This window comes from Dichomitus squalens (assembly GCF_000275845.1).
Source record: "Dichomitus squalens LYAD-421 SS1 unplaced genomic scaffold DICSQscaffold_3, whole genome shotgun sequence".
Classification (NCBI taxonomy): Eukaryota; Fungi; Basidiomycota; class Agaricomycetes; order Polyporales; family Polyporaceae; genus Dichomitus; species Dichomitus squalens.
Window position 1 is genome coordinate 454,770 of NW_006766885.1, and position 26,003 is coordinate 480,772.

General features: G+C 57.7%; 9 protein-coding genes across 9 annotated transcripts; 2 read left to right on the forward strand and 7 right to left on the reverse strand.

The window, feature by feature from the left end:
* Positions 1-572: 572 nt before the first annotated feature.
* Positions 573-3,154, reverse strand: DICSQDRAFT_159383 (uncharacterized protein; the record flags this gene model as incomplete). Its single annotated transcript, XM_007361719.1, has 8 exons — positions 2,876-3,154; positions 2,446-2,823; positions 2,216-2,251; positions 2,076-2,159; positions 1,734-2,026; positions 1,282-1,670; positions 1,066-1,118; positions 573-1,007 (listed from the first exon to the last, which is right to left on the reverse strand). Exons 2-8 carry the CDS (start codon positions 2,776-2,778, stop codon positions 573-575), a joined length of 1,623 nt encoding a protein of 540 aa, XP_007361781.1. The 5' UTR covers positions 2,779-2,823; positions 2,876-3,154.
* A 109-nt stretch (positions 3,155-3,263) lies between these two features.
* Positions 3,264-3,726, reverse strand: DICSQDRAFT_177804 (uncharacterized protein; the record flags this gene model as incomplete). The annotated part of the gene is made up of 2 exons (XM_007361720.1): positions 3,264-3,550; positions 3,599-3,726. 2 exons carry the CDS (start codon positions 3,724-3,726, stop codon positions 3,412-3,414), a joined length of 267 nt encoding a protein of 88 aa, XP_007361782.1. The 3' UTR covers positions 3,264-3,411.
* A 1,115-nt stretch (positions 3,727-4,841) lies between these two features.
* Positions 4,842-6,252, reverse strand: DICSQDRAFT_132679 (pali-domain-containing protein). Its single transcript, XM_007361721.1, has 5 exons — positions 5,923-6,252; positions 5,760-5,863; positions 5,566-5,702; positions 5,448-5,512; positions 4,842-5,389 (listed from the first exon to the last, which is right to left on the reverse strand). Exons 2-5 carry the CDS (start codon positions 5,823-5,825, stop codon positions 5,091-5,093), a joined length of 567 nt encoding a protein of 188 aa, XP_007361783.1. The 5' UTR covers positions 5,826-5,863; positions 5,923-6,252; the 3' UTR covers positions 4,842-5,090.
* Positions 6,253-7,688: 1,436 nt separating this feature from the next.
* On the forward strand, positions 7,689-9,587 carry DICSQDRAFT_166199 (uncharacterized protein; the record flags this gene model as incomplete). Its single annotated transcript, XM_007361722.1, has 3 exons — positions 7,689-7,750; positions 7,839-8,880; positions 8,913-9,587. 3 exons carry the CDS (start codon positions 7,689-7,691, stop codon positions 9,585-9,587), a joined length of 1,779 nt encoding a protein of 592 aa, XP_007361784.1.
* A 576-nt stretch (positions 9,588-10,163) lies between these two features.
* Positions 10,164-12,618, reverse strand: DICSQDRAFT_98729 (uncharacterized protein; the record flags this gene model as incomplete). The annotated part of the gene is made up of 9 exons (XM_007361723.1): positions 10,164-10,334; positions 10,394-10,535; positions 10,595-10,818; positions 10,871-11,035; positions 11,093-11,253; positions 11,318-11,485; positions 11,532-11,682; positions 11,744-12,022; positions 12,082-12,618. 9 exons carry the CDS (start codon positions 12,616-12,618, stop codon positions 10,164-10,166), a joined length of 1,998 nt encoding a protein of 665 aa, XP_007361785.1.
* Positions 12,619-13,635: 1,017 nt separating this feature from the next.
* DICSQDRAFT_152426 (structural maintenance of chromosome protein 3) lies at positions 13,636-18,411 on the reverse strand. The gene is made up of 17 exons (XM_007361724.1): positions 18,258-18,411; positions 18,115-18,204; positions 17,953-18,057; positions 17,694-17,890; positions 17,261-17,635; positions 16,484-17,188; positions 16,289-16,431; positions 15,453-16,236; positions 15,194-15,392; positions 14,896-15,143; positions 14,537-14,833; positions 14,415-14,489; positions 14,280-14,364; positions 14,181-14,230; positions 14,088-14,130; positions 13,867-14,030; positions 13,636-13,808 (listed from the first exon to the last, which is right to left on the reverse strand). The coding sequence occupies exons 1-17, from the start codon at positions 18,295-18,297 to the stop codon at positions 13,791-13,793; spliced, it is 3,618 nt and encodes a 1,205-aa protein (XP_007361786.1). The 5' UTR covers positions 18,298-18,411; the 3' UTR covers positions 13,636-13,790.
* Positions 18,412-18,614: 203 nt separating this feature from the next.
* On the forward strand, positions 18,615-20,169 carry DICSQDRAFT_166202 (S-adenosyl-L-methionine-dependent methyltransferase; the record flags this gene model as incomplete). Its single annotated transcript, XM_007361725.1, has 8 exons — positions 18,615-18,873; positions 18,929-19,029; positions 19,082-19,208; positions 19,269-19,420; positions 19,489-19,698; positions 19,775-19,863; positions 19,920-20,079; positions 20,131-20,169. 8 exons carry the CDS (start codon positions 18,615-18,617, stop codon positions 20,167-20,169), a joined length of 1,137 nt encoding a protein of 378 aa, XP_007361787.1.
* Positions 20,170-20,300: 131 nt separating this feature from the next.
* On the reverse strand, positions 20,301-24,666 carry DICSQDRAFT_177810 (uncharacterized protein; the record flags this gene model as incomplete). Its single annotated transcript, XM_007361726.1, has 13 exons — positions 24,583-24,666; positions 24,408-24,528; positions 24,180-24,352; positions 23,786-23,897; positions 23,630-23,736; positions 23,492-23,571; positions 23,265-23,436; positions 22,738-23,195; positions 22,053-22,672; positions 21,694-21,977; positions 20,955-21,631; positions 20,423-20,880; positions 20,301-20,366 (listed from the first exon to the last, which is right to left on the reverse strand). The coding sequence occupies exons 1-13, from the start codon at positions 24,654-24,656 to the stop codon at positions 20,301-20,303; spliced, it is 3,402 nt and encodes a 1,133-aa protein (XP_007361788.1). The 5' UTR covers positions 24,657-24,666.
* A 322-nt stretch (positions 24,667-24,988) lies between these two features.
* Positions 24,989-25,892, reverse strand: DICSQDRAFT_132683 (uncharacterized protein). Its single transcript, XM_007361727.1, has 3 exons — positions 25,608-25,892; positions 25,449-25,556; positions 24,989-25,396 (listed from the first exon to the last, which is right to left on the reverse strand). Exons 1-2 carry the CDS (start codon positions 25,794-25,796, stop codon positions 25,476-25,478), a joined length of 270 nt encoding a protein of 89 aa, XP_007361789.1. The 5' UTR covers positions 25,797-25,892; the 3' UTR covers positions 24,989-25,396; positions 25,449-25,475.
* Between the last annotated feature and the right edge of the window lie 111 nt (positions 25,893-26,003).

Here is a 26,003-nt window from a genome sequence, read left to right on the forward strand (position 1 = left end):
CTATCATTCGTAGTACTCAACGTGCACTTCACTATTGGTCTACATGTCATCACTGAACCACGAGGACCTTCCAGAGAACATGCCGTCCCAGTTATAATCACGATGCGGTCGGAGCATATGGCGGCGGAGTTCTCCAGGCTGTTGGGAACCATGGAGTACATTGTCATCGGCAGTCCCTAATCACTCCAAGTCATCAATGGCCTCAAGGTAAGCCCCCAGACGTCCCACTGTCCGGTGCCACACGAGCCTTCTGATCGTTCGCATGCAGCACTCCTCAGGCAGAAGCAGGAAGAATCTAAGACATGGGCAGTTCATTGGGGATAGGGGGGGCTGTGGTACACTAATCAACTAATTGGAGAGCGTAGATATAGCGCGGAACCCACTGACCCAAGGGAACGCACGGGTTATACCTGATCGTTGCTATCGCGTGCGGCCAAGGACACAAGGTGTGGTGACACGCGGACAGGCTACGTGGAATCGAGTCGTTTGCGCTTCGGAGGTTCTTTATGCTTCGCTGCTGCGAGCTGCACTAGATGGGATTTTGTGATACAGTAGTTCAAGGCCTCCTGCACCTAACCATACAGAGGGGCATAGCTGGCGGTGTTGCCGAAATCGAGAAGCCTATTGATGGACGCATCATACAACGCTTCGTTCAAGCTCTGTATACAGTCTGCGAAGACCTTCATGTCGTCGGGAAGGTAGCGTCGAACATCGAGGCCGATCGTCATGTTTCGATACGGATTCAGTCTGTCCGGCCATATGTAGAAAAGTCCACGGACTAGGAACAGCTGATCTGTATAGATCTTCAGGTCGAAGCCCGGAGTGCACGTGGGGAGGCGCGTAGTGAGTATCCAGAGGAGGAGCCAGAAGGACTCGAGGTCGTGCTGAAAGTTGTGAATAATAGGCTCGCCCCTAGCTGCTTCCTTATCCTTCGAGCTGACGCTTGAATTAGAGAACAGGATGAGCTCTTGGCTTAAGATTTCTGTTGCCATGAAAGCCGGAGTGCCCTAGAGATGCATACCAAATCAGCCGGCCGCAACAACAACCGGACAAAGCAGTACGCACAATCTTCGGATCAGAACTACGGGTGCCTTTAGCGTCGAACTCCTTGGCATAATCTACATAGGTCGCTCAGGACGCCTCTCTTCGATTTGGGATCCCAGAGCAAGTTGCCGGAGCTGATGTCGCGGTGGACCCAGCCGATAAGGAACAGAAGCTGAACGGCTGCACATCGAAGTATGCGTCAACTTTAGACGACACGCGACGTCCTGGGCCTCTTACCAAGGAGGCAGTCCTTCAAAGCTTTGAACACGGTCCCAGAATCACCCACACGGTGCAGCGCCTGGCAGACTTTCTTGAACACAACGCGATACTGACGCTTGGCAACGAAAGACCGTGAATTGGCCCGTGGGGAGGAGGAACGGGCGCTATCAGCTGGCGGAGGTACCGCGTAGAGTTGCCGAATTTTGTCCGATGAAGAGTCCCAGAAAGAGAAAACATCGTTGCACCATGCCTTGGGGGCAAGTGACTTCGATTGCACTCCTTGCATGTCGCAATCGATGGCAAGGAAGTACTCCCTGTAATTATCATCACGCAGAGCGTTGCGGAGGAGCTCTTTCTCGGCATCATTCAAACCGATAAGTTGAGGGGGGTCTTGACCGTCCTGCAGCCTGAGCGCCAAATCCTTGAGAGTCGTTCGAAGATGGCGTTCTGTATCTCCCTCTCGCTCTTACACGTCCTTCAAGACCATAGGCGATGCAGCTGATTCCGTAGTGGCGGTGATATTGTCGAAACTAGGGACCTTGATGACCTCGAAGACCCGCGTAGAGGGCCCCGCTATAGTGCAGGGACCTAGATGCTCAGGGATGCTGCGAAGCACCTTGAAGTAACTGTCTCGCACGAGGAAGATGAAGCAATAGCCTCCCAGCGCCGGGTCGAAGCGGCGTTGGACGGTCTTATCGTAACCAAGTTCTGGCATGCTTGCAAATAAGAAGCAAACGAGGCCGCGTATAGTCGCACGTACATCCTACAAAGTGTCAGTGTATCAAGGCGTCAAGAACTGCAAACGCTCGTACTTTTGTGATATCGACTGCTTCCGATTTTGCTGAATGGGACCGCGACCAGTACCAGAAACACATCGCTTCGTCTTCGATGGTTACCTGGACAGATTGTAAGATCACATGTCTTGGTGAGGAAGTCAAGAGACTGCACATACACTGTATATAGGCGTCCATCGAGGGTCATTATTCATCTAATGAAGAGCAGCGGACACTGCGTTCAAACGACTATGAATGGCATCACCTTTACGTAGTACGGGATCATCGTCGCTCTCCGGCAGCATCCAATCACAATTGACGGCAATATCGGCAGTATCCTCCCTGTCCTCTTCGGGGGGGGGGTTGGCGGTGGCACCTATCGCGTGAGACGCCTCCGATTTTTGCGAACCGGTCGTGATGTCGGGTTCTTGAACCAAGGAACAACTGACCACTCTGTCGTCCACGGCGACCTGAGAATGCTACGGCATATAGCGGACAGGTGACCATATGCAACCTTCCTCGATGTATACTGTCGCGATGGCGGCTCCTGGAATCCGGCGAACCGATCCACCCCTGCCGTCGTAGGCACGACGAGGCCATCCGTGCGTAATCGCTCGAGACATTTATCGACGACCTCACTGGAGGGTTGGAAAGGAGCATAGTGCTCGATGAAGGATTCAAAAGACACCGCCGCAATTTCGCGGTTCATCTGTTCACCAATGAATCGGCGCTCAGCTGCCATTGCGCGTTGCCTCCTGAACGTGTACGAGGGGAACGAAGCGTTTCACTTGCCCAAACGACTTTAGTCAAGTATGGACATATTCGGAGTAGCGACTCACCTCAACAAATGCGACTGCGACCTTTGCCACCTGGTAGGGATGAAGGAAGGCTGCCGGTGTACGTAGGTAAGTATGCTTGGGCAACGTCAATGGCACGTGATGTGAACAAGTGTTGCAGCACCCGAAGTCATTTCCGATCAAAGTCGTTCAGATTCATCTTTGAGTAGAGTGACGGACTAGGAATGCCTGACTGTGTGTATCTGCCGTCTGCTTCGCTGCAAGAAGATTGGGGTGACACATATTGGGAATGGGTCGTTTACGTAATTGTCACTGGAGAGACTCGGGGCATGGACGCTTTCTAAGTCAGGACGGAACATTTCCATGGCAGTCTGTATGATGCACCACCACTACCCTCAGTAAGCCTAGTCGTATGGGTACCCAATGGGGTCAGACGACACTAACCAAGAGGCTGCGGATCTAGGAGACAATCCTCACGGAAGCGTGTCCCACCGCAGGCCCCCTCACCCTCGCCCACGCCTGATAGGCGAATATGCACCAACAAGATCAGCAACAGTCCCAGGCCGCAGCCAATGTACCTAAGCTAAACACTCATCGTTAGCGGCTGCTGTAATGGAGTGGGAACTTTGGGAAGGCAAATCCCAGCCGAGGGCCCCGCCGCCGCCGTGAGGACGAACGCAGAGCGACGCGGGGACGCTGTAGCCAACGTTTGTGAGCCTGGCGAACGTCAGGCGGATCGTCCGCGCTGCGAGGTCGTTGTCCTACCCAGACAGCCCCTGCGCGTACACCGCTCCCGACCCCAGCGAGGTTGCGATCGCGGAGACAAACGCGACGGAGAGGACGATCCCCGCGATCTGGTACAGCTTCTGCTCCTGCTCCCGCTCGCGCGTCATGCAAAGCCACCACGCTCCGGCGCGCGCTCGCGTTCTCGGCCGCCGCGGCACCGGGAGGCGTGTAGCAGAGCCAGCGAAACGACTGGCGGCGGCTCGCCCACGAAGGTCACTAGGTTTTGCTGTCGGACGCGAGGCCGGTGACGAGCGTGAGTGCGCCCCGGGTTGGGTTGAGCCTGGCGGCATTGGCGCTTTCCCAGTCGTCGTCGCGGACGGCGGGATCGTGGACCGCAGCAGAAGGCAGCGGACCGCGCGCGAGGTCCCGCCCGGCTGATACGAGCCGCACCGCGTGCGCGCTCTGCGCATGCACTGGCAGATTTGGAGTTGTAGACGTGCTGCGTAGCGGCTTCAGGCGTTCGCGCTGCCCAGGCTCCAGGAAGAAGACGACAACGACCCTACAGGCAAGTTGGGGCGGTCAGCAACATATCTAACAGAGAACGGCTTCTAATATGGAGCTTGAGCCCGTATCGCTCGCCTGGAAGTTTCGGGGTCAGAATCACGGTCAGGTTACGAGAGCTTTTCCTGCAAAGACGGTATATCACGAACGGGACAGAATTTCGGCCTTAGAGAGGGGGCATGGCGAGCAGCGCTCGGCAATGAATGAGCACGACCGCGAAAGGGCATGCTTCAGGTTGACTGTTCTCTTCGCAGCCATAGTCCTGAATGCTGTAAATGCTGGGCGTGGATCGTGTTCACCAGACTAGGGTAAGGGAGGCCATCAAGGCTGGCGGGTCCTCGTCAAATGTGCTCACCTGTCCTTTCTACTCGTCGAGTAGATGGTCATCAAGTACAGTCAGTGCCCCAATAATGGACGCACGAGCTGCGCTAGAGACAATATGTATGTCGAATCAACGTAGGTGTCACTGAAGGTGGAACAATATTTGGTCGGAAACAGCGCACGCTCTCGGAGGCCCGCACCAAGTTGGGCCAACGGAAGGCGGCCCGAGGTCCCGAACAGGACTGGCCCAGATACGAAACGATGAGCGAATGACTGCCCAAAACTGTAATGCTGGATGGTAGTCTTCAGTTGTGAGGAAGAATATGAAGCTCGCCGTGGAACAGAAGTGTAGGATATATCCATTAAGAGGAGTTGTATCAATACACATGAGGTAGCATAGCGCGAAATTCCCGGGGTACGACCCCAACAAGGAACGAGAATGTCTGGTCTACAATACAGCAGTGCTCGAGGCGTAAGGGGAATCAAGGAGGTATTGTATGGCATCGAGGCGGGTGCGTACAGGACAGTCGGTGGTGGTACAGATTCATCGCATAGCAGCAAAATTCGAAGGCAAGATCGACGTGGCAAAGAGGTAGATAGTGTCGACTTAAATTTGATAAATCGTGCAAACGGTCCGCGGGGAGATGGTTTAATACGTCCTACGAGTGCTGTAGCGGCCAAACGAACCGCCCAGGCTCGCCAAGAAGGCAATGAAGAGAGCCACGAGTGCGCCAAGGACCATCCAGTTGGCGTTGCCCCAAGTTGCGTTGATGTTGCGGTTGCGCATGTGATCGCGGGCAATACCGAAGAGCACCATCTCGAGCACCCATGCGACGAGCGTGACGAGGAAGGCAAGCGCACTGACGAGGGTCATGAGGACGGTGCCCGCACGGTGGTATGCAGCACCGCAGAGACCGAAGAGGACGGCAAGAGCAGAGAGACCGGCGGCTGGAGTCACGTGTCAGGTTTGTAGCGTCATGAACTATATTATCATGTTTCGACGTACCGATGGGTATGAGAATAAGGGTGAAGGTGAGGTTGTGGAATAGACCGTCGTCTAACTTGCTGTCACTGTAGCGCAATGTCAGTATGTAGAGGCAACAACGATAGCTGTGAAGGCGCACCCAAGGCCACTTGGGAAGAACCATCCCACGTGTGCTTTTGACCCAGTGAAGCCGAACACACCAAAGTGTGTCGTCGTTCCGCCTGTAGGGGCGTTAAGGAATGAGATCCGTTCCCATGTTGGTGCTGAGACTGATGCCTGAAGCGACGGAGAATGAGCTCAGAGCGCGATAGGAGGACGATGTGCAACACGTACAAAGATCAAGAGAACCATTGCGGCGAAGGCGCAGAAGAGGCCTGGGACAGCAGCGCCGGCGGCCATTGTGGATTGTCGTAAGCGGTCGTGAGTTGAGGGCGGGGCTGCTAGAAAGGTTATCAAAATGGGTTGAAGATGAGGAGCTCGGAGATGAGACACGCACGAGTTGCGAGGAGTCGGGAGGAGAGTTGACTGTGGACCGTGTGCGAGGAATAGGCCACTTTTAAGAGGGTAGCCGCGCTGACGTCAGGGCAGCGAACCTCTCGTGGCTCCTTCCATATACGTCACACCCCACTCAACGCCAGGCAGACGCCGGTGGATTGGCCGTGAGAATTCCTGACCTCACAGGAACCTGCTGCGCCGTCCAATCATGCTCAGCCTGTGCGCCCCCTGCTCGCTGCCCCTGCTCGCTGCCCCTACTCGCTGCCCCTGCTCGCTGCCCCTGCTCGCTGCCTTGGGCCGTCTCCACGTCAGTTTCCACGTCCCAGCCCCACTCTCCCTCGACAGCACGCGCTCTTTCCCCCGTCAGCCTCCCACAGACTGCCTCCGTCGGCCCGCCGAGCATCATCCGGACACATACGCACCGTACAGCGCTCGCAGGAACTAATCACTCTAGAGTCGTGCATGCATGAGTGGGCTGTGCGTACAAGATACGGATATCCTCACTGCCTCCCTACCTTACGGGTTGCGGAATGCTGTACAGCGTACTATCGTAGGCGGTTCTTGCGGATCAAGTACTCACGTCGGCCACTCGAATGATATGTGAGGCTGCTGCGCACCATTGACTTGAATGTTTTCTCCGGCCAGGCTGTGCCTTAGCCTGCTTGGCAGGGCTGGCGACAATACAGCATCGCGTTATATCGCTCTGCACGCGCAGGTCCGCGCTCGCTCTCAACCGCCTTCGCGGTAGATAGCCAGTGAGTTACATGTGCAAATGAATTGCTGCGTATACGCTGCGCTGTGAAGGTTAACGCCGCTCGGCAACCTGCACGCAGATCCTGGGATTGCGAGGCATGTTCCGTGTGCATACCCCGTGCGCTGCAGCGCATTCAGTGAGCAGCAGCGGAAAAGCTATCCCCCCTTTGCTATCTCCAACAACCAGAGGCAAGTGCCGTCGCACCTGCTACTCTACGCGGCAAGCTTTGTCATACAACTTTCTTTGATCTCCTGCAACCGGTGCTCTATCTGTTTGCCGGGCCTGTGGCACGTATCTCGATCTAGTCTTGTGAGGTCTCTGCCAGTGGTACCGCTTGGAATACTGGAGTCAGAAAGCCCTCCATATATGCGTTGAAAGTTCGACTTTACACGGACGTTCATGACCGCGCAAGAGTGTACACAACAGCAGGAGAAGAGGATGTGAATTACGGTGCGCCCTTCACTTCACTTCATCTCCGAATGTGGTGCGCCCCTGACAATGTGCTTTGTGTCTTTCGTAGCCGCCCAGCGCGGTTGCGTGAAGCTAGCGAACTATTCTTCTCTTAATCTGGGATGCGGCCGCTTTGACGGCCTAAGCACCCTGCCCGCTTTCAACCGTCCGTACGCTGCCTGCACATTATGCACAATAGCCCGCCTTTGGCCTCCCCATGTTCCAATAGGATAATGATCAGCTAAAGACCGTGGCAGGCCTTAAAGCAGAGGCCACGTCCGGCCCTCGCGTTGCGCTGTGTTCCAACTGTTCTGTTTCGACAGGAGCTCCCGCTTTGGTCCGCTTGAGAAGTCCCTGTAGGTTCGTCCCTGATTTCGCCCTTCTGGCTGGCACTCGCCCCCGCTGTCGTGGTTCTGAGAGCAAAGCGTCCAGCTGCCTTGGGATATAAGCCTCCCCCATTCGATTCTCAACCCTAGGTTATTTCGTTTCTCGGACGCCTCCACCACCGATCCCCTACAGACTACCCGCACCACTTATACCCAACGTCAACACACATACCCATCATGAAGCGAAGCCTATCTGTATCGGCCATAGAGCGCGCGCGGAGGCTGTCGGACGCCGTCAGGTCAGTAGCCACTCCCACTCGTTTCCGCATAAGTCGGCTAACCTGTCTCTCGCCCTCCACCACACATGCCGCCCTCCTAACCACACAGAGGAGCGATCGCGCCTGTGCTAGCGTACAGGCCCAGGCCCCAGCGCACCCAAGACGACTCCTCGCTCGACTACTACGGGAGCAATCACAAGCGCGTAAAGTCTTCAGAATCTGGGCTCCATCGGACGCTCTCCCTGCGGCACCGCAACATCTCCAAGGACGACATCCGGCCCTTCCCGGGGATCAACGCGTCCAGCTCCACCCTCAACCTCTGGGTCGGGGGCGCGACGATCGCCACCGAGCCCGAGAGCCCCCAGCTCCAGTCCCGCTGGAGCGCGGACACCGACGTCCTCGAGATGCGGACCAGCCGCGGGAGGAAGACGGAGAGGGGCGCGAAGACCGCGAAGCCGACGCGGCCTGTCAAGCCCGACCGCCCGGAGGGGCACGATCCGCTCGCGAGCATGCTCCGTCATGGGATTACTGGGCTCGCTCCGTCCCCCGCCCTTCTGGTCTCTGAGGACAGGAGGCAGCGCGAGGCGATGAGGCGCAGCAAGGAGTCCGCCCGCCCGGCCGCAGCCGCACCCAGTCCTGGTCCCTCGCGCCACCAGCCAACCGTTCGCCGGGGGGTCCGCGACGACGACTCGGAGGTGGGGCCACCCGTCCCGCCGAAGGATTACGTGATGCAGAAGGTGTTCTCCCCCTTTGCTATTGCGCCTCCTACTGGCCACACCATTCATCAGTCGCCGCGAAGGAACAACAACGGGCACCACCGTCCGGGCCTCACTCGAGACATGTCTGTCAAGTCCGCGCCTGACGGTACCTCGGGGGTCACTAGGGTCGTTCCGACCCCTCGACGCCAGGCAACGTTGGACGAGCGCGTACGACACGACCGTGGAGGCTTTGGCATCGACGTTTCCGCGACCACCGGCTCCATCCAAAAGCAACCGCAGCCGACCCAATCCCTCCGCCGTACCCCCTCCTCGGCCGACGTGACGCTCCGCGCCGCCACCCGCGCTCACCGGCAGGCTGAGCCTCGTCGTCGGGAAGATGAGCGCAACGGGCAGCACGGGCGCCCGGACGAGAACGCATCCCGGCGCGGACGCGTAGCGGCCAGAAACGATGCGCCTGCGTATAGGGCCTCTCCGCTGGGTGGTGTGCGGCAGCGTTCCATCCCCCGTCCGTTGCCGGCGCCGACGGGCCCCCTCCCCCGCGTCCCGGCGAGCCTCTGCCCGATCTGCTCTGGAAGAGGCGGCCGAGCGCGATGGACGTCCCGCGCGACGTCCGGCCTGACGACGGCGACTCCATCTTCCACTCGCGCGGCTCCGCCGTCCCCGACCGCAGCACGCGTCCGACCGGGCGTCCGACAGAGAGGGCGCGCACCGGAGAGGCCAGGGGCATGCTGATCCCCACGGCACCCGTTGCAGGCTCGGGGATGATCGCCAAGGTGCAGGGCTCGCTGCGCGTGCGGGACTCCCCCGCCTCGCGGCCTGTGCAGATGGCCGCCACCCCTCCCGCTCAGGACCGCCCGCTCTCGTACGAGGGCGAGGTCGTCATCGCGCCGTTCATGTTCGACGACGACCCGCCTGAGCCGACCAAGGTGTATGAGAGTCGGAGCGAGTACGAGCGGCGGCTCGCGGAGGAGAGGTATGTCGAGAGGCTGTCTCGCACCAATCCGTGGAAGAGCGAGGAGTACGCGTATCAGCAGCAGCAGGTCGCACAGGCGGTTGCCGAGCCGGAGTCGGTGCGGCCGCTCTGTATACGCAAACATTCCAGCCAGACGAAGGAAAACAAGTACAATTCCCGGATCTGAGCGCCGTTTCCTTCTGTCCTTTGCGTCCTTGCACGCACTCTCGGTCGTCCAGCAGCAACTTAAAAGCATACAGCATACATACACATCCGTTCGTTCCTTACTTCGCCTATTGGTTTCCATTATCGCCTTTCCCCTCAGCTACGAGATCATATTCTGCGACGATCGTTAATCGATGCACGCCCATCATGTCCACGGCTTACGACACGCCTTCGACTTCGACGTTACCACTGTATCACTATATCTATTGCTAGAACACCTTATCGCCCAGGTCCGGCGCACACACTCTTTGTAGAATGTCTCTCACTCTCAACCTCAAATTACTCATGACTTGTCTCGTTGCTGTATCCATAGGCTCCGTTATCACGCACACATTCTAGCTCACCTACTTCACCGTTACCTTTCCATAGATATCCTGTAATGTTGAATTCCAATATGATTATGATTCGTACTTGTACTTGAACCCCGGCTGCGTTCCGCATGTTGGGAGTGTCTGATATCCGCTGGCAGGGCTACCAGGTCTCCAATGGCGCATGTGCTGTAGTGTAGCATTGTGCGCCAACAAGACAACAGAGGACATCACCATATACGTTTAACCATCGTGAATCTCGTGATTTCTTCCAAAGGTAACTTCTTCCTCTTCCCCCCATCCTTGTCACCCTCTCCAGGTTTCCGCTCGCCAATCTCAGCAACAGGGCTCGCATCGTCGCGCTTATTGTCCAGCAATGTCTTGAGCTCTTTATTGTACCTCTGCAAAGAGATAGACCCGCATAAGACGGGGTGGGACAAAGCGAGCGTTCACGACGTACCTGCTCCTCCTTGCCCTCGCCGATGGGATCGCGCCCGAAATCGTTCACCCGATCCGCCTCCTCGCGCGCCTCCATGCCCGCACGTCGGCGCGTGGCGTACGTTAGCAGGTGCACCCCTAGGATGATCTTGATAACCAACAAGCTGTCGCCATGGCACCCTTCAGCATCTTTAGTGAACATAAGGAACCGCAAGAGGCTCACCAGCCCCAACACAGGAATGCGATCGCGCTCCACTTTGCTATGTTGGTCCAGTCATTCTGCGTGTACTCCTGCCACGACCGAGTCCAAAGAGGAGACTCCTCCGCGTGCATCGAGATGAGGAGGCCGACAGATTGCGAGCCGATGAGGACCGCGAGGACCGCGAGAGGCAACGAGGCAAAGCCCAGTCGCCGAGCAACAAGAGGAGATTGGTCGACATACGTATGCTGCACCGAACACGTGAGTTGACTCGCCGGTAAGGAGTGTCAGTGGAATCACCTTCTGCGCTCCGCGTCGGCCAACGGCGCTTCCGCTGGCAAGGTCACGACATAGAACATCCGTGTAGCGTTCGTACACGGAGGGGCGAATGTGGTTGAACTTCGTGATGAAGGCATGCTTCAACCAGTCTACTAGCGTTTCGGATGCCATCACGGTCAGGACCGGCTGTGAGGTATACTGATGTTAGTGTGACAGGATTCAAGGAGCCATTCAGAAACTAACGTAGGATATCGTCCACAAGACGTTGTTGCCACGGAACCAACCGAAGCTCTTTGGTAACGCGAAGCCTTCGTTGAAGTTAAAAGTAGAGCCCGAGAGTTCTATCAAGTTACGAAAGGCGACAACGAGTAGCATCAAGGCAAGGGTAAAGCGCTCGACTATGTCTGCATCGATGTATGAGCAGCACGTTCCTGAGAGATCGCCGGTATGCATCAAGCAGCGACATACCTGCGCAGGTTATCTGGAAGAGATTGTCCTTCTCGAACTTTTTGAAAACACTACCCTTGATCTCGACGAACTGATTGGAGACCAGCAACGTCAAGAGTGCATGGTCGTAAGAGTTCACTGCAACGTTTAGGGAAATCATCTGATAGATCATAACGAGTGCGTGTGCAACTGCGCAAGGTCAGATGGTGGATTTCTACCAAATGCCGTGAATTACCTGTGTAGACGACAGCAAGTAAGAAGTAGAAGAACGGACGTAGTGTGTGCGACGTAGGCCTCTTCCTATGTGATATGTATTCCAGAGTCGAGCGGGAGAACAAACAATCAATGATGTCTTGGCCAATCGACGCGCACAAACGGTCAGCGATCTGGTGGGTTATTGCGGTATTGAGACTTATAATGGATCATAAACCAGGATTGGGCACCTACTTCGAGTGCGTTGAAGATCACATACAGTTTGATCGTGTCTTGCCCTCGAATGAAATGATACAGCTTGCTCGCATCCGTTAGTGGCGCTAGAATGATTATAGAGATGACAAGGAGGAAGGCGCGAAGGATGTCGGCCTTCTGAGATGGAGGAAGAGATAGAGCACTTCGCGAGAAAGTGTTGAGGAGCAGCCGCCAGAACGCTAGGATGAACCGTATAGGAAGGATGGTGAAGGTGTATATGAACGAGTCGAGGCAAACGATGAACCCGAACAGAAATATCTGCAGATGTGCTGGTTTGAACAGATGAATGCACATGTGATGACGTATGGGTAACTGACCTTCTCGAGGGCAATAGGCATGCTTAGGAAGTTGCTCACTCGTTCCCACTTCAACTCCTGATGTGAGTCGAAGTCCGTAGCCAGCAGCTCTTCACGCAAATAGTCCCATAGTGAGAATGGAGGTTCATATACGGAGTCAATGCTCAGAAAAGAGGGCAAGGGGGCAGACAAGGGGGAGGTTGGCTGAAGGGGAGGAGATGGAGAAATGGGCGTTGGAGGGAGCGAGGCGTACGCTAGGGGGGCTCGTGGGCCCTCAGGAGTTTGGGGTTCATGGTCGTGAGCAGCAGAAGAGCTGTAAGCTGCGGAGTACCTGAAGGTAGCGTCTTCATCTGAGTGGGAATCGTTGCGAGTATGGCTCGGAGAGAATTCATATGTCTCGTCACTAGACACGGATAATCCGCGTTTACGCCTCTTGGTGGTGGATGAACTTGCTGACGCGGCGTAGAGGTTAGGATTCCAACGTAAGCCAGTGGCTGCGGACGCAGAGAAGTATCTCCTGACGCGTTTTCTTTTAGGCGAACGCGACACTTGAGGCATCCTTGAGGATGATGAGTTCGCTTGAGAACCTGCTACTAATCGCATGAAGTGCAATCCCAGAATAATCACAGATGCACTTACCAGTATCACGCAATCAGAGTGCCCTTCCGCTACAGTTCCGTACTACTTGGAAGAAGATGTGGATGCAGGAAGTGGGGTGGCAGGAAGGACGCCAGTAATGCGCAGGCAGCGTCAGTGCCAATGCGGCTGAGAGCGGACACGACGTCAGCAGCTCAATCTAATCTAATCTCTTGGAGCAGGGTTGAAGTCGTTCTCGCTCGACATGCAGTCAAAGAGTACGTATCCTGTGTGCTTTGGCTGTGTCCCGTCTCGAGCTACTTCTTGAACTCATTCCATTAGCATCAACACCATAGGCAACTCTCGGACGTATGTACTTAGCCGATGCCGACCAACTGCGGGACTTCAAGCTTCAAGCTGGCGAAAGGTACTTGCTTTGGTGGGTCCTTGCAAACCACACCAGGATACACTAGCCCTTTGACTATACTTTTATATGCACCACTTGCTGCCGTATTCGCGGTGTGTGGACATTGATGAGACGGCGGCGTGAACGAGGCTATCGATGATGTACACGTTCTACTCTTGGTGTAACATGCGTCGACGCCCACTACTCCGTAGCATTGTCACAAAATTATGGCATAAACACCAAACTGACATTTCTACTGCGCACACTGAGGTATACATATACATGTCAAGAACACGTATTCCTCCAGACGAAGACGCCTCAGCTCTTGAACTGCCCGTCCCTTTGAACGTAACAAGGTGGATAGCCGAACGAGCGATGTCAACGCCGGCAGCCCGAAGACCGCCGTGCTCATCTCGCTGCTTAAGTTCTCGTCATAGGCGTGAATGATCGTGGAAGAATCGTCTGAGGATTGCAGACAGCAGAACAGCACTTTTATGGGCCTTGCGAAGCGTTCCCACGCACAGGCCAACTTGCTTAAGCGTGACGCCTGATTCCAAGCGCTCTCTATGCCTTGATCTTCAGCGGACTATTTTGCACATTAGCTCATTCGGGAGCTTCAAAAGCCCTACAAGTGCGTAAAATCAACAGGCATACAGATACAGATGCTCTTGGTACAGATGGCGTAACGATAGCAAGGAAAGCAAACCGAAGGTGAGACGTACAGCTCAGCGAACGACGAACTTGGATATCATTGCGCTTGCGCTTCCTGGAAGCAACGTGAGATATTCGGAGGATGCCACAATGTCAATGGGTGTCTTGCGTACCTGTTCCACAAACTCCATGGCCTCCTCCCGCCTGATGGACCGAATGGTGCTGACCTTCTGGTTATTGAATAAGACTCCGTAGAATTTGTCTGCGGTGTTCAACATCTCCGGGCGGAAAGTCGTCGTAATGAATTGGGCCGTCGCGGATAGATCGTGTATCATGGCTAGGAGCACTCCGTCAGCACTGATGAGATTGTTCATGGCGATCGCATAAGACGTACCAGCTACCGCCGTCCGGTATTGGGCGTCGAGATTGGCATCGATCTGGAGTTATCGTCAGAAAAATCTTCGAGGTCAAGGATCGCTTGGCCTACCTCATCGAACAGGTAAAAAGGTGCGGGATCACACTTCTGAATAGCAAACACTGCGAAGAGCATGAGCCTGAGGTAGCTCATCAGGTAGAACCAGCCCACCTGTCGCAAGAGCCACCAAAGACTTCTGTCCACCAGACAGTTGTTGTATCCGCAAGCCTTCGTCCACTTTGGAGTTGAATGATACCTTTGAAAGGCAGTCAGCCTGCGTTGATAGATATCGAGCGGGGTACGTACTCGAATTGAAACGCCTGTGTAATTGTCAATAGTGCTCTGTTGCGTCTCATCCGCTTCTTCAGCATCCTCCTCGTCCTATCAAACTTGTCAGTAGGGGGATTTGAAAGCATGCGCGGACATACTTGGTCGATACGTCGTTGGATGACGAGTCGTCCGCGTCCCGCTGGAACAAGCTTCTCGAAGACCTCTTCAAAGTTGCTTGCGACCTGCTTGAACGTTCGTTCGATAGCCTCATCCTTGCGCTGGTCGAGTACTTCGACAAGTTCCTCGATCGACTCGGCCGACTTGTCGAGGTCTTCTCGGCGCTGAATCAGCTGATCACGCTGCTTCGTGAAGTTGTTGTACTGTTCAAAGGCCTTCTTGTTGACGTGAGCAAACTTCTTGAGACCCTCGTTCACGTTGTGCAGCTTCTTCATGAGCTGTGATGGGGGACCGGGATGAACAGGGTTCTCAGCGAAGTGATACACAGATGCAAACGTACTCGGTCGACTTTCTCGTTGGTGTACTTTTCAAACGCCTCCTCCGGCAGAACACCGAGGTCACGGATGTTGCGATTGCAGTCATCCTTGCGGTTCAGCAGCATCTGACGCTTCGCTAAATACCGCTCGGTGTTCTTCTGCTGCTTGGAGATCCCACGGACGTCCTCGGCCTGTTGGCTCTGAATCGACTCCAGTTTTTGGCGCTGCTCCTGAAGTTGGGTACTAGTTTTTTCAAGCTCCTTCTCGGTTTCTAGAGGCGGTGTGAGCTTCACGGTGGCATACATGGAGCAAGCGACTCACCTTGAATCTTCTTCTGCAAGGACTCGATAGAGTTGTTGAGCGCCTTGCGCTCACGAGTCTTGGATTCCAAGGCGTCTTCAGAGTCTGTATCACCAGCTTCCGACGCGCCGAGACCCTCGATCTTGAGCCGCAGTTCTTCACGACGCCGAACCAAGCCCTCATTCAGCTCTATCTCGAGGATGTTCTTGCTGCCTCCAACCTAAGGTTCCTATTGTCAGCCGCGAGTCGAGAGCATATCCCCAGTGATGACGATACTTACCTGGTTCTTCTGCTTCCCGAGCTCGACCAGGTTTCTCTGGCGCTGCTCGACCTCCCGCCCAAGCGTCTCGATCAGGTCCTCCTCCTCGCCCGTCAAGTTCTGCGCCATCGGGCTCCGCAGCTCCGTCTGGAAGCCCTCGATCCTCGCGTCCAAACCGCTCAGCTCAGACCTCAGCTCCTCAATCTCCCCCTCCAACCGCGCGACCCGTGCCGCGTGGCGCTCCTTCTCCTTCCCAAGCGTCGCGACCTCCTCCGCGACGTTCTCGCGCACCGCGCGCGCCTGGGCCTGCCGCGCGGCGAGCTTCTGCAGCTCGCCCGTGCCCCTCGTGATTTCCTGCTCGAGTGCCGCGATCGTGGCCTTGACCTCGAGCAGGCGTGCGTCATGCTCCGCGTGCTTGGCGCGCCAGGTGGTGACGTTGCGGATCGCGTCGATGCGCGAGCGGCGGACGTCGTGGTAGCCGCCGGTAAGCGCGCCCTTGCGGTCGACCTTGTCGCCGTCGAGGGTGATGGTGTTGATCCCGTGCGACTTCACGTACGCCGCGGCGATGGTGAGGTCGCGGCAGACGCAGGTCTTGCCGAACACTTGCTGGAAGGCCTTGGCGTGCTTGGGGTCGAAGCGGAGCTTGTCGAGGAGCGGGATCGCGTCTTGCGCGTTTGGCGAGGGCGGGACTTTGGGTTTGAGGCGGTTGAGGGGCATGAAGGTGATCCGGCCATTCTTCTCTTGCATCATGATCTTGACCAAACGTGAGGCCGTGTCGTCGGTATCGACAACAACGTGGAACAAGCTGAAACTTGTTGTCAGAACAAGAGTCGGGTGACGTTGACTAACGGACTGACCTATTGCCTGCGGTGAGCTCGACGGCGATGTTGAACTTGTCGTCTGTGATCTCAAACAGACGATACAAGGGTCCGTAGACACCTTCAAAATTCGGCATATGCGCGACAATGCGGTCAATGGAACGCAGGCCATTGCCGGTGTCCTTCAACGCGCTGCGTGAGCGAGAGGTGGCACAGATGTCAGAACTCACGCACCTTGTCCATCATACTCGCAAGTGTCCTTTCCGCCCCTCGCAGCTCTTCCGCCGCATGCGTCACGAGCGACTCCAGCTTCGAGTCCTCCCGCCACAGCTCCTTCCTCCGCTCCGTCTTCTCCGCCTGCTCATCCTTGAGCCTCGCAATCTGCTCCCCCAGCTCGCGCACCTGATTCCTCGCGTCCTCCGCCTTCGCCTGCGTGTCGTCGATGCTCCTGTTCACCTCCTCGAACGACTGCCTCGCGCTCGTTAGCTCCTGCTCAAGCCCCGAGAGCGCCGCCGCCTGCGTTCTCCGGAACTGCTGCATGCTCGCAATCTCGGCCCTCAGATATTTGTCGCGCTCCGCCTTCGTGCGGAACTTGTCCAGCCTACCACGCTTCGCGTACAGGGCCTCCAGGCGCGCCCGCGCCTCGTCGAGCAGCCGTCGCTCCGCGCTCTCCGCCGCACGGACGCGCTCCCACTCCGGCGCGAGCGCGGTGAGCTCGGCCTCCTTGGCGGCGATGGTCGCCTCTACGGCGGCGAGCTCGTCCTCGAGCACGGTGCGCCGCCCGCCTGCCCGCTGGGCGGCGAGCTGTAGGTCCGCGATCGTGCACTCGAGCTCGGTGCGGGCCCGAATGAGGTCGGTGAGTTCGGATTGGGTGCCTTGGCGGGTGAGGTTGAGGGTGGTAACCGTCGTGCGGAGCTGCGCGATGGAGCGTTCGAGATTCTATGGGGGCGAAGGAAGGGCGCATACATACGTTTGACGGATCGCTTGCGCATAAAAGGAGGGAAGGCTCACCTGCACTTGCTTCTCGCGGTCGGTGTACTGCTCGCGGCGGATGTTGGCGCTGTGCAGCTCGCCCCTGCGCTCCTCCTCGATCTCCTCCAGAGCTGCGCCGACCTCTTCGAGCTCGCGCTGGTACAGGGCGTACTCGAGGCAGCGGCGCTCCTTGTCCTTCTCTTGGAACTCCTTGAGCTCCTCCTTCTCCTCTTCCAGCTCGTTCAGCCGGGTGTCGATGTATTCGAGAAGCTCGCCGATCTTGGCTCGCTTGGAGTCTGTCTCGGCCATGATGCGCAGGGACTCGGTGCGGCGCTGCTCGTAGACCTTCGTGCCTGCGACCTCTTTTAGAAGCGCGAGACGTTCGTGGTCCTTTGCGTTGGTGAGTGCTGTAATCTGGAGCACACAGGTGAGTGGCGCGTGTCGGGTGGGAAGAATAGGTTTCAATACGTACTCGACCTTGTGGGACGATATAGTAGGGGTTGCTCTTGCTGAAACCTGCACTTTCGAGGAGGTTCATCACGTCGGCCTTGCTTGCACTCTTCTTGTCCAGACTGTATTCGTCCTTCTTGAGACCGATAGTACGCCGGAGGATGACTTCTTCCCGACCAGTGGGGAAACGGTTGTCCGAGTTATCAAACACTATTTCCACTGTGGTTGGGGTCAAGGATTAGGTGTCTGGGTAAGATGGACAATGGGAGAGGGAGACGAACCGAAGGCAGAGAGAGTCTGGGTTGTTGAGACACCTTCATGGAGAAGGGCTTGCCTCTCCTCTCGCGACATGGAGGTGTAGGCATCGGAGAGAACGAACCGGATGGCTACGTTGAGAGCGGACTTGGTCGCAGACAACAGAGCGCATTGCGTTGGACACATACCTGCGAAGAAGTTACTCTTGCCTGAACCATTGCGGCCGACGACGACATTATGTCTTGGTGAGAAAGGCTCTATCTGGGTCTGGTCCCGGTCTGTTACGGGTAAGGACGTGTTGGCATTCACCGGGGCGGAATGGGATACATACAGGACTTGAAGCCTTGGATGGTCAAGGTCTTGATATACATGTTGGGCCGTTCAGCCACAGGCGAGAATGGGCTCTGGAGTCGGATTAGAGGGTTACACTGGCGAAGCGACTTGACTCTCGATGGTGATGGTGGAGCGGCACTTGAGGGAAAGGGATGTGGAGGATGTGAGAGGAGGCCGCCTCCCCGACCCTCCCGGACGTGACTGGTCCGACGCGTGCCCGTCACTGACCCCGACGCGTCCGTCACGCCGACCTCAGATCCCGGCCCGCCTCTCCGGCCTCCGGGCGTCTTAGACACACAGACGAGGAAGAGCTCTGTGTCAGGCCTGACTGGGATTAGCCACAGGCATACTCGCGATGTTGTCTCTCCGCCTCCACCGTCTTTGCGCTCGCTCGCGCCTTCAATCACTCGCACGAACCTACTCGTCCCAGTCTTTGCTACCTCCACTCCCCCCTCAAGAAGAATGGCGCAAGACCTTCACTTACCAGACCGTCGCACGACGTGATCGTGTCTTCGTCCGCACCCCACAAGCTGCCCGTTCAATAGCCCAGTCATTATTTACACGCACCCCTGCCGCCACGGATAAAGGCAAGGTCGTCATAGAGGCCTTCCCAGGTGCGTACTAGAAGCAACTGTTCTGCGTGAGCTGGTAGCCTGACTTTTGACGTAGGGCCCGGCGCGCTTTCCCGTGCTCTCTTGGAGCTACCCAGCTCTACCGTGCGCAAACTCATCATCCTCGAAGATGATCCCACATACCTCAAGTATCTCGAGGTAAGTTCTAGATACGGTCTTGTTTCAATTCGTATACAGCTGAATTACTCAGCCTCTTGCAGATGCGGACCCTCGTGTAACCGTCGTCCCCATGTCCGGACACAAGTGGGACACATATTCGCATCTGGACGAGCACGGTCTGCTGGATGACGTTGAAGCCTGTCCATGGGATGCCACAAGTGAGTGACTTCTTGGCGCTGTTCCCCATGCCGTCCCTCATCTCCCATACCCACGCACAGTCCCCGACTTGCACTTCGTCTCCCACCTCGCGCACAACGTCTACGGCGAACAGCTCGTCGCCCAGCTCTTCCGCTCGATCCCAGAGCGCGCTTGGCTGTTCAAGTACGGCCGCGTCCCGATGAGCATCATCATGAGCGAGTGGGTCTGGTCGGTACGCACAACCCCCCTGGGACCCCCCTCTGTGCTGCCTCGTATTCACGTAAACGGGTCCGCCTACAGCGTCTGACCGCGGGGCCGGGCACGAGCAGGCGCTGCAAGCTCTCCGTCATCGCCGAGGCGACGGCGGACATCCAGGACGCGTTCGATCCTGCGCTCGTGTCGCCCTACGAGGCGCACTTCTACCCTCCACCCGCGGTCTACAAGAAGGGCCTGAGCAGGAAGCCTGGGCAGCCCATGTACGGCATCACGGCCGTCCCATACGTCGACCAGGTGCGTCGTTCCGCTTGGTACCGGAGGGGATGAGTTGAGCCCACCGACATCGCCTGTCACGCACGCGCATACCCAGGTGATCCAAAAGGGTATGACCGACCAGTGGGACTACGTCCTCCGGCGGCTGTTCGTGCTCAAGAGCACGGTGCTCAAGGACGCTATCAGGTACGCACTCCGTCGAGCGGGAGATGGGGAACGTTCAACGGCTAACGGTCGGGCAGTTCGCTTGCTCCCGGAGCGGTGACGCTACTCAAGGTGCTGGGGGACGCGAGCCTGCCTCGTGACCAGCGGGTGAACGTCTCGAAGCGCATACGGGAGTTGAACGTCGCGGACTGGGCGCTGATACATCGTGCGTTCGATGCGTGGCCGTTCAAGCCACAGGTGCGTTATTCTCCCTTGCTGCGTAGGGCCAAAGCTGAATTCGACTCCCAGGATTTGTTGATTGGGGATGCCTTCATGCCCGAGGAGTAGATTCTGGACTGTTCGTTTGCACGGTCTCTGGTCGTGACACGATCCTCCGCATGCTTCATCGATATATGAAAGCATCGTATACACGCTACTAGTCTATAGGTACAGTAATACAGGAACATGCACACTCACTCCTACTCCGCGTCTACCGCGAGCTCCCGCTGCTGTCGCGGCGGGGACTCTGGCCACTCAATCGGCTCCTGCGGGGCAACAAGGTAAGCTCAAGTGGTACATAGACGTAGAACCGTGTGCATACCTCGTCCATGTCGTCAGCTTGCGTCTCCAACTGTGTCTGCTGCTCGTCGATCTGAGTGTCATCGTTCGCAAGCGTCTCAGCCTGGCTGTCGTCCATCGCGACGTCCGGCTGGGTATCGGTCTGCGTTTCAGTCTGCGTCTGGCTCTCCAGCCCCTTGCTCGCCTCCTGCGATTCCCCTCCGCCCCCGGCAGCCTTCCTCTTCTTCGCCGGGGCCTTCTTCTCCTTCTCCGCAGGCTGCACAGCAGGCAGGCCGAACAGCGTCGTCTGCCTCCCTGCGTCCTTCGGCTTGCCCTTGCCCCCCGCCGCGCCGCGCTTGCCTTTGTCGGCCTCGGCCGCGTCGACCTTGTTGAAGAAGCTATCGCTCTTGTGCACGCTCTTGTTCGCGTCTGCGCTACGCGCGAACGGGTTGCGCCCGTTGGCGTCACCCGCCCCGGGCTTGCGCGCGAATGGGTTGCTGCCTGCCGCCGGACGTCGTCGACCGAGTCAGCGAACGAACATATATAGCGGGGCACGCTGAATCCGAGATACTCACGAGGTTGAGGGGCACCATTCCTCACAGCCGAGGCAGGCTCACCGATCGCGCGACGCTTCGCGCCAGAATCTGCCCCTGGGGAGCGCGTCTCGCGCACCGGCTCGTCGTCCGCGGGGCGCTTCCGGCCCCCAGGCGACTGCCACGAATAGTCGTCCTGCGTGCTGTCCGCAAACGACGACCCGTTGAGCACCGTATTATCGTCCGAGATTTGGCTCGAGGCAGCGGCAGCCCGCTCGAGACCCGGTCTATGCAGCGCGGGGGGCGGCCGGAAGTCCTGGAACGGCTTCGGGCGCGAGCCTCCCGCGTCACTGGCGGCAGCGGGGAGGCGCATGGCCGGGATGGGCGCGAAGTCCGCCTGGGCCTGCCGCCGTCGCTCGCGGAGCCCCTCGAGGCGGTCCGCGTCGGCGCGCTCCTCCTTGAGCGCCTCGATCTTCTCCTGGAGGCCGATGAGGTGGTAGAAGCCGGCGATCTTGACCGCGGCGTCGAACGAGGGCGTGAGGTGGAGGAGGCGGGCGAGGTCGAGCGCGCGCGCGAGGCGGTCGGTCTTGCACGCGTGCTGGATGAGCTGGATGAGCGCCTTGTCGAGCGCGAGCTCGCGCACGGCGAGCTCGGGCGTCGTGAGGTCGTCCCCGAGGCTGTCGCGGAGGATGTCGAGGAGGAGGGTCTCCCGCGCGAACCTGCATGGAGTCAGGTCAGCCGAGCCATGGTGCGTCGGTCAAAGAGAAGATGGGGAACTTACTGCTCCTCGAGCGGCGACTCCTTGGCATCTGTCCGCTTGAACGGCAGGCGGATCGGGAGCTCTTGGATGAGGGGCCGCGGGAAGCCGGGGTGCCCTTGGCGGCCCTTGAGGATGAGGCACATGAAGTTGTCGCCGACGACGCCGACGGGCCAGTACGACTCGTCCTTGCCCTCGCGCCGGTCGAGCTTGTTCGTGTCGAGGATGCGCACCCACGTCGCCGAGAGCGGGATCCGGAAGCGCGGCATCGCGTTCAGGATACCGGCCGAGTCGTAGATCGCAGGTGCCTGCGCAAAGGAGGGCCGGTCAGCGATCAGCGTGCAGCGAGGGAACAGGAGACTCGAGCGACGCGCGCGACTTACGCCCTCTTCGGTGATGCCGACCCACTTGAGCGTGTGGCGCTTCGGTATCGGCAGCACGTCCTTCTGCAGTATGCAGAAGTCGTCGAACTTGATCAGCCGCCCCGTCAAGTTCTGCGAGCCGTCCATCGACGTGCTCCCGTCCCGCGTGACGACGAACACCCACTCGCTCCCCGCGACCATCGTCACAAAGTCCCCCGGCAGGCTCAGACACGCCCGCTCGATCCCGCTGCCCGTGAGGAAGATGAGCTCCCCCTCGCTCGTCGCGATCACGACGTTTCCCTGCCCCCCAATGTCCACGTCCGTCTTCTCCCTCAGGGACTTGCCGGACGGGGGCATGCCCCCCGCGGCGACCCCGAGCACGCGCGTGCCTGTAGGGAGGTCGTACGTCCACTCGGACTGCGCCGCCCAGGCCCCGTACGGCTTGTAGATGACGTGCGCCGCGTGCGAGCTCTCGGGCTGGCAGGCGTAGACCGCGCCGCGCTCGCCGAGGGCGGCAAGCTCGTACCGGAAGTGGTCGGTGAAGTGGTACGACTTGCGCGCGGAGCGGTCGTGGAACTCGACGTTGACGATATGATGCGTGTCTTGGTCAGTTACTTCCACCACGCCGATCATGTTGTACGCTATGTGTGTGTGTGTGTGTGCGCGCGCGTTAGAGAGGACAGAGATCAGGGAGGGGCCCACGTACCTAGATAGCGCTTCTTGTTCTCCATTGGCGTCGAGCCGGGTTGGAAAGGGCCCTGCGCCTTCGTCACGCTGACCATCTCGCGGATGCCGCTCTCGGTAGCGATCCGCCTCGCTTCCCCGTCATCGTCGTTCAGTCCCCCACCGAGGTCGTCGAGGATCCAATCGTCGTTGTCCAGGTCGATCCCAAGGTCGTCATCGACGTTGTCGTCCCTCGGCTTGCTCTTTTCACCGCGCGCGACGTTGACATTATCATCGTCGAACAGTGTGGGGGTACTCTTCCGCTTGACGGGTACCCCAACCGCCGTCGTACCTACGGAAAGCTTGACAGGGTCGGGCGAGGAGGACGGTATAGGGTCGCGCCAGCGCGTGAGATCACCAGCAGAGTCCGTCCAGGCGAGCAGGTTCTTGACGGGTGAGAATGCCATCTGGGTGATGGGCGCATTGAGCGCACCCTGGAAGCTAGCCAAATTAGTGGTCAGCAGATATTTGACGACCCGCTGTAGAGAGACAAGGGAAGGGGTCGCGTACCGGAAGAGCATGCGCCTGTTCTGCGTCGACCAGATGAAAACGCCGGATTTAGATGCGGCTGCGAGGTACACCCCGTTCTTGGAGAGCGCGAGAGCGGTGATGGCGCCCGAGCATGCGTCGTCTGAGAGCGTCGAGGACTTGGTCCAGTCGGATCGTGATATTGTTACGATTTCTGCGAGGGGAATCAGGTCGAGCGCAAGGATATACCGGACGGAAGAAGGACCTACCGTGCGTCCGTGTGGCGACGAAGAAGTACTGGCCGGAGGTGTGCCATACCGCAGAGCAGTCGTGTCCGAACTCGGGGGACCTGCGCACCCCCGAACGGTTCGTCAGAGGACTAAGTGCGGAAAACGGCGGAGACTCACTCGGAATCTGCTACGGCGGGAATGATGCCGTCGATGACCTTCTCTTCCTTAGGTTCGCTCCCTGAGACGTCCCAGACGATTACCTTGCCATCTGCGCCGCATGTTGTCTTGCCCGCCGTGAGCTCGAATCGAGAACTATGCGCACGTTTCACGTACAAGAAGTGAGCCAGATGGATGCCACGTCGCTTTGCGTACAGCCTTCGAGTGACCTTTCAGTATAGAGATTTTGGTGATGTCGTCGAGGTCGATCAGCTTTACGTCCGGCTCGCTGTGTGACAGTCAGTCCTCTCCTACGTCCAGGATTTAGAGCAAAAGCAGAATCGCGGAATCTGGAGCTTTTAGCAATAGCGACAATTCTGACCACAATGGCCCACTCTGAATTCCCAATGTCAATGGATCCAATAGTAGAGATTGCCTTGCTATTCAGAAAGGGTCCGATTCACGTCGGGACGACGCTCTTCGTCGTGATAGGAGAATGCAAGAGCGACAAGGAGTCGCTACTATGGGTTCCTCTACTGACAGAGCTCTGTAGAAGGTAAGAAACACTCACTCGGACGTGACCGCAACCCTGGTCCCCTTAGGGTCCACAACTATACAGCGGATGGGAATTCCTTGCGCACTTGCGACGAGGCCTTCCATGGTAGGCTTGGCGTCCGGAACGGGCTTCAAGATCTCGTACTTGCGCACGTCTCCATCTTTACTTCCAGATAGCCAGCAGTGCGTCTGAGGGCGGCGTGGGGTTAGCGGAGAGCGGATGACGGTAGAGCAGAGGACGCACTCCTGCGGCAACGGTGGTAACCTCGTCGGCAGCCTCTGCGGCGCTGGGTGGCTCCTGGTCCTCTCCTAGCTGTGGGTCCCATATCCTGACGAGACTGTCTGCTCCGCCTGTGTAGACGCGTCTGGGGACGGGAGGTCAGCACGACGCGGCGGAGATGAGGTTAAGCAGGACTGACGAGCCATCGCGAGAGAAAGCAAGGGAGGTCGCGCCTGGCCCGTGGGCAGGGTTGCTCTGCACCGTAGACGGCATGGAGGACGTCGTGGGCGGAAGTGAAGGAGAGTGTGTGTCTGCGCAGACGCGCCGTTGCGGTCGACGGCCCCGGCGCCTGTAGGAACGCGTTTTGTCACGCGTCTGTCACATCTTACACTCGCTCGTTCATTATGTAATGTGCGCGACTTTTCCAAGGCCCGCTGCCTCATGGCAGCAGTTGTTCACAGTTGTGGCCTTTACCTCCCCAAGAATTCGAACCATCGACAAGGGCGCATTTGCACCAAGCCTGACCACGACGGACTACTAGTAGACCATCCTGACCCGTCGTTTTCTCTCAGTGGACAACATCCTCCTTTACTTTCATTTCGATCCGTTTCTCAGCCCTGTCTATGCAGTTCATGCATCAAAGAGTAGGCAGGTATGTATGATGCACCGTAACATTGCGACATGTACTACTCCACTCGTGAAAGCAAGGCATCCCTCGTGTCCCAAACTGCGGCCGCCATGCCCGAGTGATAAGGGTATGCTTTTCACACAGTACACGATCCCACAGGTGTGATTGAAAATACCCCAAGAGCATAATCTGGAGGAGACTGGTGTCACCGAGACAGCAAGAAGTTCTGATATTCGCCACCACGAACCAGAAGGAATCCTCAGCAAGTAAGACCCTAATCCGAAGCACGCTGGTTCCATTGTTGCAGGGTGTTTCCTTAGGTTCCGTCATAGCCGCGAGGCCTAGACTCAGTGTGGTGGTAGTCCCTCTTGGCATAGCTTCTTGCCTGGCAGCATCCTGTCAATACTATTGACCTGCGGATAATGTCTCATGCATACCTGCGGGACATGTGTAGTACACAGATGTCATAGAGTCTTCATGACAGCCGCAAGATCCTGGACATCCGCTTCCAGGACGGAGGGAGCAGCGTCTCGGGTCTGCTTGGGCTGAACTACCGGTCAGTTAGGATGCCGTCTTTTTAGAGTGGAGGAGCATGCCTGGGCATATAGGGCTTGCACTTGCGCAAATTGGATATTGATTTGCGCAGTAGCGTCCGCGACCTGGTCCTTAGATATCCGGCTCGGGGCCTTTACCCGCTTTTTCACCGCTTGCTTCGCCGCAGACTGGCGAGCAGTGTTCAGGCTAGCGCTTGATGTCTTGGGCCGCTGTTTCTGTGGCTTTGTCATAGCGGCCAGGCAGAGGTGTCGCAAAACAGGCGAGACGACCGAGAAGGAGGCAGAGCGAAGACTGCACAGTCGAGGCGAGACTTCAGATGGCTTCCGGGAGCAGAGTTTCTGTGGGCGCTTGGAGGTGCGGAAGACAGAGCGGGTGTCTGACGCCGGACGAAGTTGTCCGCTGACCACCAGTGTCACCACCTGCTTTCCCCTCTCTTT